The sequence below is a fragment of the Heliangelus exortis genome, chromosome 3, assembly GCF_036169615.1.
Source record: "Heliangelus exortis chromosome 3, bHelExo1.hap1, whole genome shotgun sequence".
Lineage (NCBI taxonomy): Eukaryota > Metazoa > Chordata > Aves > Apodiformes > Trochilidae > Heliangelus > Heliangelus exortis.
The window spans coordinates 32818796-32832124 of NC_092424.1; the positions used below are offsets into that span (position 1 = coordinate 32818796).

General features: G+C 46.1%; 1 protein-coding gene across 1 annotated transcript in view; it reads right to left on the reverse strand.

The window, feature by feature from the left end:
• ACSS1 (acyl-CoA synthetase short chain family member 1) overlaps window positions 1–12968 on the reverse strand; it is a 36465-nt gene extending 23497 nt beyond the window's left edge. The window contains exons 1-2 of the mRNA XM_071739944.1: window positions 12674–12968; window positions 9222–9318 (exon numbers count right to left, since the gene is read on the reverse strand). Of these exons, the coding sequence (XP_071596045.1) occupies window positions 9222–9318; window positions 12674–12968 (392 nt within the window). The remainder of the gene's footprint in view (window positions 1–9221; window positions 9319–12673) is intronic.
• Window positions 12969–13329: the final 361 nt, after the last annotated feature.

Below are 13329 nucleotides of genomic sequence, written 5' to 3' on the forward strand. Positions count from 1 at the left end.
TTGTCACTTCACTCTGCTGTGCCACAGAGCACAACAGCCTCGCAGAATGGAGATCCTGCATTCAGTAAAACTGCAGGCACTCTTGCACAGAGAAACTCAGGAACACTCAGAACAGGAATAAAGGCTCTTTTCACAGGGTTCACTACTGCAGTGTGCTCACTTAATAGCAGAAATGTTCCTCTAAGGAACAAAAAAGTAGTTCATGGGCAAGAACTTGCTTGTGCACTTACTGTGACGCTGCATGGGGTGGTAACATGATTGCAGGCATGACTGGAACCACAATACTGTAAGGGACAGAACAGGTCTTTGTGCCTGCAGTGGAAAGGCTTTGAGAAGAAGACAGATAACTGTCCTAGGTGAGGAGTGTTATGCCAAGGAAGGAGGTGACCTTCATGGGCAGCAGCAAAGCAATCCTTGCTAGTACCAACCATCAGCTCAGGGAAAACTCACAGTCTGTCAAGAATGAAAACTGGCCTCTGGGTTAAGAAGCTCACTGACTACTGAGGAGACAGATATCTTCTACTCCCTAACAAACTCGTCTTCAACATGTCTTCTGTGAAGGCTTAGGGGTCTATAAGCTATGCCACCAGAGATTCCAAAAACTGTTAACATATAAATGAAATCTGGGGGTCTGCATACTGTAATAAGCTGTAAAGCATGAATCTGCCAGTGTATCCTTATCACACAGAATTGGCTAGCTGTGAAAAAACAAACAAATGAACAAAACCACTTTTCAGACGGTGGCTAAGCTGCAAATAAAATGAAATGCATTTCTGGTCCATCCAAAATTGTTTATTTTTGTGTGTGTGTGTTTTGTTTTGTTTTTAAATGATGCTAGTTGAAAATAGGGAAAGCCCAAGTGCTCCACTTTGGAAATGTCATTACAAAACCATGGGCTGAGAATAACTTGGTATCTTCTTTATAATAAAACTCTATCCGCACTGTGAGGGCAGTAATATGACACAGTGTCATGACCCAGACTGGGCAGCCCAGGGAGATTCAGATTGGACCCCCTTTGCTTACTAAATCCCCTTCTCAGAGAGGAGGTTTTGTTCCAGGGCTTACAAAGGTGCTTCAACACCACTTCCCACAACAGGCCCTAAGGGCTGGTCCCTCAAACAGCCATAGAGAAAGTATGAGGGCAGATACAGTGACAGCTGAAGGGATACCACTTCCCAGCATCTTCTGGAACCCAAGGAAAATGAGTCCCAAATCCCAGCCACAGCAATGTGTTGTTTATTTTCAGAGCATTCCCGTAGCATCAAGTAAATAGATCCCTCCTGATGCAGCAGGACTCAGACAGGTGGCCAGATGTACTCAATGCCTGCTCTCTGGCAGGAGAAACCGCTGCCACCCCTACAGAGAGACTGCAGACCTGCAGAGAGCAGATATGGAGTGGCTTTCCCTGCACTGAATTTTCTCCTAATCTCTTGCAGTTAGACAGCAGCCTAAATGATAAAGCAGAACATTCAAACCCAAAGTTTATTTTTGTGCCTTGTCCTAAAAGGTCATGTTCTCTGTTCCAGAATTCATCTCATGCTGCATTAGAGAAAAATTTCAATGTGGATAAATATTAGAGAGCCAAAATAAAACTACACTCAGCTGTAGAGCACAGGAAATGAAACAAGCGCCAGACAGACAGTTGTGAGAAAGCAAAATAAAATCCACTTATCTGCGATGGAAAATACACAAGTGCTTTCAGAACTGCAGCCTGTTTCTCCTGTACAGAAATGCCCAAAGTTCTTTGGCTACAGCACTCTTTCTGAGATGGTTCACTTGCTTATTCAGTGACTGTGACGGCAGAAGCTCTCACAGTTTTTTGGGTTTTTTTTTTTATAATTAACCCAAGTTTAACATTTGCTTCATGAGATCACGTGAGCAAGCTGGCAGACAATAAGGACCTGTTCACTTTGCTTTTGTGTTCTAAAAGCCAAGACAGGAAGGCCTTGGAGGTCCCTTGGCAGTGCAGCACATAGGGGAACAGACAAAAAGACAAAGAGAAGGTGAAGCCAAGAACATCAACAGAGAAACTGACAAATCCCTGAGCATCAGGTGTGCCTTCTGGTTCCTGCAGCAGCAACTCAGGCTTCCCCCTGTGGTTCAAGAGAAGCAGCAAAAACGCTGTGCTGGAAATCCTTACCTTGACTCACTCAATCCTTCACACACAGTTTGCTGTCTAACGGGTGGGCAATTAGTACGTGCCAGCAGGTTACACATTTCCACTGCTTAACCTAAATATGTCTGAGGACAGAATGAGCAGCCTGCATGGTCACTGACTGAACCAAGCAGGAGGTCATTCTTCACCTGCAATTGCTGCCAAGCTTGGCATTGCAATCCCTCCATCACACAAGGTTAGTAGAGCCATAAACAATTCTGAACTCAATACCAGCACTGCCTCATCCTCAGCACAGGGGCACTGCCATTGGATGATGGCAGGCTGTGCACAAGGAAGATCTGCCTCTTATCCACACCCAGGAGGTGGGTTGGCAGCAAGGTACATCTACTGAAAGCATACACCAAACATTGGAAAGAGCTAGACACCATCACCTTGGAGCCAGTGAGGCAGAGCAAAAGATTGCACCTTCCCTTAGCTTCTGCCTGCACTGAAACATGGGGCTACAAAGAGAGAGTAGAGGAACCAGAGGCTTGGAGTGAAAAATCTACTCTGGAAGGGCTCAACCCCTGCCAATGAAGAACAGAGGATGAGTAAGAGGCTCAAAGCAGATGTGCCCTGCTTCTGCAAACCCCAAGGACAGACAGAAAGGCAAAATCCCAGGTGATGCTCACAGCATTGCCATCACAGATTTCAGTGCAGCTGCCCAGGCAGACAGTGCAGAGCAGGGTGCTACACTCAGCAGAGGCAGTGAGAACAACCACCGGAGATGGACAAGGCGCACAGAGGTCCCAGGGCATCCGGCTCCTTGAGCACAAGCCAGGCAGACAACAGGAGGATCTCAGCAGAGCTGTTGCAGGCGAAGGAAATGAGCTGCAACAAAAGGAAGCTCCCAGCCCCTCTGAACAGAGAAAGCCAAGAAACTGCCAAGTCAGTTCATGGTGCAACACTCTACAGATCCTCTGCAAAAGCAGATCATAAAAGTGGGTAAAGTATCAAGAGGAATATGAAGGGGGAGCTGAGAAACAGGGTGGAAGCAACCAGTTGGACCCTGGAGGGAGGCAGCTTGCATGAGGGAGAAGAGTATATATAGTATGTGCTTTTAAAACAAAGCAGGCCAGGGAAATAGTAAGAGCACTAATGAAGGTAGGCAAGGAAGGTTAAAAATTATAAACCATCAAGGAGATTCTGGACTTGCTTTTGGAAAACGTTACCTTTCAACTGAAAATGCAAACAAGCCCAACCCATAAATTGTACTGCAGGCTGGAGGACAGACAGCTGCTGAACATGGGTTTATATGAATTTATACACCACAACCCAAAACCACACTGACAGCCCCACACTGCAAATGACCAGTGAATGCGGACCTGGCATGCACAAAAGTGGGGCTGGAGTAACAGGTCCTCTTTCTTCCTTTTTCTGGAATAATTAGATCTTGACTAACAGGATTAGGATGTTAAGGTTTCAACTATACTAAGAATAAACTCCTGACTGTCTCTATGTAAGGCATGCTTTCTTCTTGCCCATAAACAAGACCTCGAGGCATTAACACTAGAAATTAATCACCTGTTATGCAGGCATCTCCTTGGCTATCACAGCATCACTTCTAAGCACAAGACCTGGAAAGCTGTGCCCTCAGCACAGCCAGCAGATCACTGTTCAGCCCAGCACTTCTGTTTAATATAATAAACACAGCATTCCTCTCCCTATCTTTATAACATCTCTGTTCAGAAACTCTGAGACCATATTTATTCCAGATCCCTCCCTAGATATAGTGGTGCCTGTGTTTCCAAACCCTATCACTCAATGTCTGGAAGGACTGCTGTAAAACCCATAAACAACACCTGGCATTTCTCTGACACATTCCAGGGATGCTGGACAGAAATGTTTTTTCCAAGAAGTCTGATACTATCTTTTGCCACAGCAAGACAGCCTGAAGTTTTCTAAACAAAGGAAGATGGTTCCTTTCACATCCAAAATAAAAAAAAAAAATACCACACCAAGAACTTTTCAGGAAGCAGCTCTTTGCAAAGAGCTTGTAGACATTTTCCTAATATATTCAATGTTGTATATGTGCTTTGACAGAGCCTGTTTAGGACTTTCAGCACAAGCCATGGTCTTTGTTGTCTCAGTACAATGTTTGGATTGAGTATTTCTTTCAGCAACCAATTCATTTCCTGGAATCATAGTTTGTATCAGGCTGAAACTATTCAAAAATTCATATCAAATGTCCCAAACAGGTTATTTAAAAAAAAAAAAAAAACAAACATCAAACACAAGTAGATCTGGGCATCTCTCAGACAAACACACTCATATCTTACCTCCTAGCTGTTGTTCTACATGAAGTACTATGGAGCAGCCAAATTCAAAGCCTGACTCCAGAACCTGCAATGACAGCACCATGGGCACTGACGTTTGAGATGTGGGTTTAAGTCCCCTGGGACACAACACACATTCACACCCAGTCCCTTCTCCCTGGGTCAGTGTTATGGCTGTAAGGATAATACACAAACCTACTTCACCCTCACTGCAGCTTCTGTGACAGTACCTCAGTTTAAACCTCTACTTCCTTCACTTTTCATTGAATGGAGAAAATGTGTTTCCTTTTTGCACCAAAACCTCAACATTTTTTACCACTTTAGTGAGATTAACTGAAAAATATAAAGCTCAACATGAGGCTTTTTGGCTGCAGGTTCAATTGCTGAGCCAAGCACAGTTCTCCAGCTTTCCTGTAGACAAAGCAGGAAAGGCAAGGAAACCCTCTTGTGACAGTTCTCAGGTGAGAAAGGGAAAAGTCCCTGAGCTGCCTTGGATGGGGAAAGCTGGAAGCCTGGGCAAGATTTACTTGCAACTTCAACTTAGAAAGCCAACACTAGAAAAAAGGAAGAGTTTGCTGTCAATGCAAAACACCTTCAGCATTGCACAGCCTGCAAGTACTCATATGACCTCCAGCTGCAGTCATCGCTGTGACCTCTAATAAAAGTTCAACCATTTCAGCTCAGGCTGAGGAACAACCATCCATTGGCTTGTTAAAGGCATGTGATGTGGCTAATGAAGATGTCCAACCACTTCTTGCCCGCCTGCCTGGGAAAAGCTACCTAGGACCCTAATTTCTGGTCTCTCGGCTTCTGCTTTCCTCCCACTGCTTTGTATTTTGCATTCTGAAAGTTCCCTCTGCCTGCAATATTTTCTGCACCGGAGTGAGCTCCTTCATAAATTAAAACCCTTCTGTTGAGACCCAGCCTGCAAACCCTTTGGAAAAGAAGGTTAGCTAACAACTACTGCTGCCCACTGCTTCACACAGCTCCCTTTGGCAAAATCCACAGGATTTTGCAGTGGTAGGAAACAGCAGCTCACAGGTGGCTAAATTGTTGAGACCATGGTAAAAAAGGGAACACCAGAGAATAAATAAGCCCATGTCAGACAGGGGGAGGTTTGGCATAACTAACCTCAGCTGCTGTCTTTAACATTCTCTTGTTGCTGAGCCTGCACAAGCTGCAATTCAGCAGCTCTGAGCGCCAAGTCTGCCTGCTTATTTAAGGTACTTGATAATATAGTGTCCTTTAAAACCTGAGCTCAGCAATGCGTCAGGGAATTCCTCTGCAAAGTTTCAAAGCTCCTTGGCCCTGACAACATACACAGAGCAGGACAAAACACTCCCAGATGGGCTGGACCCTTCTGCCAATCAATTCAGCTGGCTGCTCGCAGCAGCACACTCCTGCAGGTTAAGTATGTTACCCCTGCCCTAGCAATGGTTTTATGGTGGTTTAGTCTCCAGACATATAGATCTCTTGATAACAGATTCGCAGGGTCTGTACCCACTTTGCTGACTGCTGCCACCAAATCCCAGGAGGGTTCCATGCCCTGCTGTCATAAAGCAGTAAAAAAACAAAATTCCACAACCAAAGTCTTCTGCCTTCCCATTCAGAACTGCAGATAATTTGAAACTTAGCTGAATTTTTTCTTGATAAAAAATGAAACCCAGAGGGGAAAAAAAGCACAAGAGGGGCCAGAGAATGTAATTTTCCCAAAAGGCTGAGTTACACCAGCTGGAGAGACAAGACAAAATGCAGTGGTGAAAAACATCATCTCAGCTGACCCAATAAGGGCAGCAACTATCATTCAAGCTCTGTCTTTGCCAATAAGGGAATGTATGAATTCCTTTCCTAGCAGAGAGCACTTAACTCAGTTGTACAGACACAACCCACCTTGTTGACACGTGCACAGGAATGCAGACTGACCTCAAGCACAGCCCCACCAGCTCTCTGCAGGTTAGGCAGCAAGTGGAGCAGCAGAGGTAAATGGAGGCTCTCACTTATCCCAAGGATGAGCAGGCTGGGACAGTACTTTCTCATGTGTTTTCTTGCCAATGCATGGAGGAGGCCTGCTAATCAAGGCTCTTCCCTTCCTCGGGAAGGAGGAAGCCTGTTCCAGCCCTTTTCCTGCACAACTGTCTGCTTCCTTTTCAGGCTGTGATGGGAACAGGGCCAGCACTCAGCTGTTTTCTTGCCCCCAACAGAAGAGGGATAGCACCCATGTCAGCAGCCATGTCTTTCCTTGTGCCACCCAGGGCTTATCTACAAGGAGAAGCAGCTCATGGCAGAAAGCTTTCCAAAGTAGATAATGCAAAAAAACAGTGCCTTGTACTCTGCATGTAATCCCTGGACAACTCCCAGCTGAGATTCCAGGACCTTCCACAACGCTGGTCCATCAGGCAGGGGCCAAATTAGTCTTTACCTTCCTAATGCACAACTGTATTTCCTAATGCTGCTGTCCCATTAACAGCACATCCAGATTCTAAGGAAGAGGACACATCTCTGCCACAGACACCAAAGTTTGGGTCCTCCTGATACTGAGCATCTCTCCCATTTCCTCTTTATGCTGGAGCTGTCCTGAACTGCAGCTAGTGTGCAGAGACCACCTTGCTACAAAAAGCTCTCAAAGAATTACTCAACTGGCATCACAGCTTCTGGGCCACCTCTTTTTCTGATATGCTTTCCCTCACAAAACTTCTAGCTAAAACAAGATGCCACAGCAAAAATTTTTCAACTAAGCTCAGCTTCAAAGGGAAATCAGTGCCAACACGTTTTGGAAAACCCTACTGCCCATTTAAAACCTTTAAAAATATAGCCCAAAGATCACAGAAAAGGTAAAAGTTTTGATTCTCTCCTTGGGTACACACCCCTAATATTTCAACGTTTTCAACAAAGCTATTCCTGACTTAATGAGATAAACAGAGAACCAAGTGACATGTTTTGCCATATTGTAAGACTAAAGTCTCTTCCAAAACTATGTCACTCGAATGCAATGACATCTCAGCCAGAATTCAGGCAGCAACAGAAACATGGCTCTCAAATACAAGCAGAAGTTTGAAAACAATGGTTGCCAACCTGTGTTCTTCTTCGATGTTCTTCTTTCTGGCTCCTAGTTACCATACCCTTGTAAGGCCACACAAAGAAGGATTCAGTTTTCAGATGCAGGTTACTTGTCTTCAAGCCACATCAATCACGAATCCACAGGCTAAAAACGTGCTTTCTTCCAAATACATTTTGGCATACCCAGTTCTGTTGGTGTTGGGATCCAGAGATCCTAAGTAGATGGTTTGAGGGTCTGGAGCAGCCCAGCACATTTCAAACAGCACAGTCAAAGGGGGAGACTAGAATTGCTTTGAATGAGGATGGGCTACTCTCCTCAGGTTAATCACCAGCACAATTCCCACTTCTGACCTACCCCCAGTTTCACACATGGGACATGAGGAGAGTTATAAAAGTACATACAGCACCCCACATTCTGGGAGAAATGTTTGATTCCATCTCCTTTTCTACCACCAGAATGGCAAAAGCAAACCTCAAAGCATTTAGTCAAGCTACCCAGTTGGTTATAACACATTTATATCATAACATGCCTACACAGACTGCCAAAGTAACAATCACAAGATTAAAACCAACTAACTTCGTCCATAGCCTTGTATCAGATTATGTCATTTTCTGTTCTGTCAAGCATGAAACTCTCAAAGCTTTTTGTATGCCCACTGCTCCTTGCTGACCAGTTTCCTCACTCCAATAAATAACATTTTTGAGAGCTTTAATATAAATTTGGGAGGTGACCCAGACCATCAGAACCCATTTATACTTACGGAGCTCCAGAAACCCCAACTATCAACAAGCTACAAAAAACATCTTTTAAGAGTCAGATGACAGGAATTCCTATATCTCCTCTGCTTTCTGATTCACCACACCAAACATCTGGCTCCCTAAAATATGCACTGAGGAACACAAAAAGTCTAAATTTTAGCTCTCTCTAGCAAGACGGATGATGTAATAGGCATTTTTGCAGGCAGGCCTGTCTCCTAAATGAGGGCACATACCAGGGCAAAGAGAAACATGTTTGAAAACTGCCATATATATTCTAACAAAAACTACAATCTATAGCAGCAATTACAAGTCAGAGCCGCTCACAGCAGCCTAAAGGTTGTCCTGCACTGGGGATAAGGAAGAAAGACTACAGGGAGCTCCAAAACCCCTCTTGCCAGGATTCAATATTATGCTTTGACCACCAGAACAAGATGTCTGCACCAAGACATTTGCTGATATGCTGAAACCACAAGCTGCTCACAGAAATTTTCCCATGAACACTTCTAACGAGCAAAAACCAGGTGAGAACATAACCAGGGAGAAAAAACAGAATATAGGCCAGAGAGAGAAACAAGCCTTTCTCTCCTAAAAGCCCCCACTTAAGAGAGAGGGAATCTACAGGTAAGCCTGAGTAATGCTATAATGGGATGATGCCAGATCTCAATCTGAAGTTTTAAGTAGCTGTCCCTAACTTAAACTCACTGTGCCTTCCACTCTGTAATGTTTATTATACAGGTGTCTAAGATCAAGGAGCCCTCTCCAAGAAGGGAAGAAAGTAATTTCTTGGTAGCAACATGGCTCTCTTTTTAAGGAGCTATCTCATCACGACACCACAACCCAGCTGTAGCTGTATGTTCTATCCACTGAAGTACCTTGGAAGAAAGCAGAGTTTCACAGAGGTTTGACTTCAAACAACAGCTCTTCTTCCCACCCCATAGCCAGATATTGTAAAGCACCATGAGAAAATGCCATACCTGTATGTTACATACACTGCAGTGCCAGGCTCATCTCTCTCCCAAATCAAAGCCACTCTGTTTGGAGACTTTTCGACGTGTTGATCCAAACAATTTACTGTAAGAAAAAAATTATTTCAACAAAGCCTGATCATGTGCTAGGTGCTCTGTAAACTTAGCTTGGTCAAGCACGAGCAGCAAGCCAGTGTAAGATGAAACAGTTTGTCATTGAGGTAGCTAGCCACACATTCACATATAACACTGGAAGTGGTAGGATGTGTAGTACTGGTAAAGCTGTCCTTTTTCAAATACATACAATGCAAATACTACAAATATTATACATAATTGGTACAGTTGCCTTAGAGATGGCATCCCCACAAGAGGCCTCCACTGGTTCAGCTCAGCTTACCTCCACTAAGCTCAAACCAGCCCAAATCTCTTCCCTGCTCTCAGTAGCACAAAGACAAGACATCCTTTTGATGTTTTTCCTCCCTAGAGCAGCATTTCACTGCATAAATCTGATATACTGTCTTCCTCAGCCTGCATTTTTAGCACTGCATCATTTGAATTTTCTAATTAAAGCTCATGTAAAACACTTTTTCCAGGCTATAACAGAAGAGCTGAATCTCAGCTAACTAGAAGTATCTCAGACTTTAGGGTTCAGGGTAAACTCACAGAGCACAGAAGTGTACACATTACCAGACATCTGGGAAAGATGAATATGTCTCAGGCTGCATGCTCATATGTTTAGAATTACTTTCTGCAGATTTCTCTCTCCCCCCAACAGCTAGAGATAGAAGAAAACTGAACAACTATGAGATGCTCAAGGGGACTTAAGAGCACCCACCCTGAAGAAAAATCATGAAAATACACCCAAAAACCCTGCCTGCACATTCAGCAGCAACTTTCCTGATAGCTAGAGATTAACCTGGTAAAGAATTAATTTCAAGACTAAACTATGCTTACTTATTTCATTATAATCTTCCAAAGGCAGTTGCTTTATTTCCATAGATAACTATTAAAAAACACTCAGGCACATTGCTGTAAAATTCAGACAAAATGCTTAAAAAAAATTTGCTGAGTTTCAGATCACTGGTGAGGAAGGATTAATTTTTCCAAAGTAATTAATTGCAATGAAAGCTGCCTATTGCTGTTACAATTTCTGATGTTTAAGTAAACTGCAGCCCAGGAGTCAGCTTTAGCTGTACTGTGGTCACAGCTGATTTACTCCACCACACAGAGGGTGGGGATGAGCCTCTAAAGGTGCACACAGAGATAAATCTCTTCTAATTTGGCATATTCATTACAAGAACAACTGTCAATCTCAAAAATGTGAAAAAGCACTCCATCTGTTCAAAGTCTTTTATTTTTTAATGTAAATTCCTGCAGCAATACTGTAAAGAACATAAGCCATCTCTGAGGCCATTCTAAAAGGAAACTGGAGGGCAAAAGCTCTAATGGGGAATGCTTTAAGCAGCTCCACACTGGTTTTGTCACCTGTCCACAGGTAACTTGATCTACTGCAGCTTGGTCTGTGACCCACCTCCAAGCTCACCGCAGCAACACCCTCAGCATATTGCGCCATACTACAGTAAATCACATTAATGGGGATTCACTACCCAAGTAGGTGTAACTTACCTGTGAGCAGCCATAGTTGCCTTCAGAGCAACTACAGGTTACAGCAAACATCAGGTGAGCCAAGTGAGAGCTTTAGCTCCTTGCTCAGTAAGAGCCAGCAGGTGAAAGAGGGACAAATATTATTGCTTCCTTCTTGATCCTAGGCTCACAAGAGCCTTTTGCTCATTTTACAAAAAAGAATTTAATTGCTTTTCCCTTACTACTACACCCTAATGTTTACACCGTATGTTTTCTTGCTTCCTCATCAATGCTTTGGCAACAATTAATTTTGGTAAAACATGTTCCTGAGAACCCAGTGCCCTGGTTGAAAGTGCAGTAGTTTGTTAGATCATTCTGGTCAGGACTTCAAGTGCAGTAAGCCCAGAATCCTCTCATAAAGTCTCCCCAAGCAAAAAGCAGCACATGACTCAGTTGCTTGTGGTCTACATGTTTCAAGAGACAGGCACACATGATCAGGTACCTGAACTGTTGCTGTTTTTCTGCAACTAGTTCAAAACAAGAGATCAAGGGACAAAACCAGAGCCTTCTAGCAGAAAACTAGCTACTCAACTGTGGCAAAGCACATTGTACTTTAAAGGAAAACCAGCAAAATCAAACCTGTTTAATTCTCTACATCTATGTTACAGTGGTTTATGATTTTTTTTTTTACCTATGCAGAGAAGACTAAGTGAAATTTAGTGCCTGCAGAAGAACCAGACCCAAAACATGACCTAAAATCAGACCCAGCAATATCTGGATTTCAGACATCTGATCCATATGGGATCTAGCAAAAGATGCTGGTCCCACTCTACAGAGGAAAGAAACAGATCCCTGAAAGCCTCTGTGCTCAGCCAAGGTCTTAATTTTAACAAGAGTCAATGCAAAGAGAATTTTGGCTAAAATCCCTGATTGCTGGGTGCTGGAAGCAGGGCTGTGCACACACCTGCAGCAACTTGGGATCCAGTGCCGGGAGTCATCACCTGGGAAGAGATACTCCCCTATGCTCTTTGGAAGACACAAGGCAGGTTTTGCTCTTTTGCTGTGCAAGAAAAAGGTGGCCAGAGATGTTACACAACTGAACTGCTGCCTGGTCATTCTGCCACTCTCAGGAACGGGAAATGTAGTTAAGAACCATACACCCCTGTCAAAAGACTTCACCACTAGCCTAGACAAGGCTGACACTCCCACTGAATGCAGCAGGGCCACAGTAAAAGAAATAGCCTTCAAGGCAGATATGGCTGAGAAGAAACTCACGAGGTAGTTAGGAATGCCATAGAAACTTTTTCTCTTCCTTCATGTAAGCAGCAAAGTTGGAAGAAAAGATCCAGCTCCCCGTTTAAGAGAGAAAAGCCACTGCAACTTCCTCCATAAATGACTGGGATTCACACAGTCCCCAGCCTCTGGTTCGTCTTTGCATTAGCACTGTGGAGCCCACCAAAGGGCCAAGCAGCACCCCACAGCCGGACACCTGGGTCAAGGGTGGCAGAAGTCACTGCATCCCCGCGGACACGGCATCCCAGCCCCTGGACAGGCCTTCACCCACCTTCCTCGCCCCGAGGAAGACGTCGGGGCTGCGAGAAGAGGGTTTCCGCAAAAGTGATGGGCAGTCCCCGGGGAAGCAGAGCTAGGGCCAGAAGCTTAGCCGGGGTTAGCAGGCTTAACTGGCTTCCAAATTTTTTGCCGGTATTTCGCAACGCCCGGCAGAGCTACTGCCCAACCTAAGTCCTCGGGTTTTGCCCCAAGGAGGAGCGCTGAGGAAAACTACCCTGGTGGAAACCTTCCGGCCAAGCCCGAGGGCAGCAGCGGATAGCACCGGCAGGCGGGACGGGGGATGCGCGGGCCCGGGGACGCCTTACCCGAGACATTGAGGCGGCCGCCGAGGAACCAGCGAGCGGTGCCGGCGGCCGGGCCGGCCTGGCAGGCTGTGTGGAAGGGGCTGTCCCAGCGCAGGGCCCCCCGCGCCACCTCCGCCCAGAAACCGGAGGGGTCGCGGGCCGCCCGCTCCTGCCAGACCCCGTACCCGCCGGGGGGCAGCGCCGCGGGGCTCCACGGATCGCCGCAGTAGCGCCGGCAGAGGACAGGGACCCATCCGGGCGGGAGCAGGCGGCTGAAGGAGCGCAGCACCCGCGCTCCAGCCACGGCCAGCGCCATGGGGTACAACCCTACGCTGCCGTCGGGGCCGCGCCCGGCCCCGCCAGCACCGGCGCCGCCCCCCGCCCTCCCGGAGAGACCGACCGCCTGCGGGGAGCGGCTGCCCCCAGCGGGGCGGCCCCGGGAGCGGCCTGCCGCCTGGGGAACCCCGCACCCCCACGGAACCGGGGGAGCCCCACGGCCGGAACACCCCTACACCCGCAGGGACCCGGGAGCACCCCAAGGGACAGCCCTGAGTCCCCATGGTCCTAGGAGCACCCCAAGAGATAACCCTGCACCTGCACCCCTCCTCAGCCCTGGGATCAACCCACACCCAGGGACGCTACTGTGCCTGGGGGAGCATCCAACACCGAGACACCCC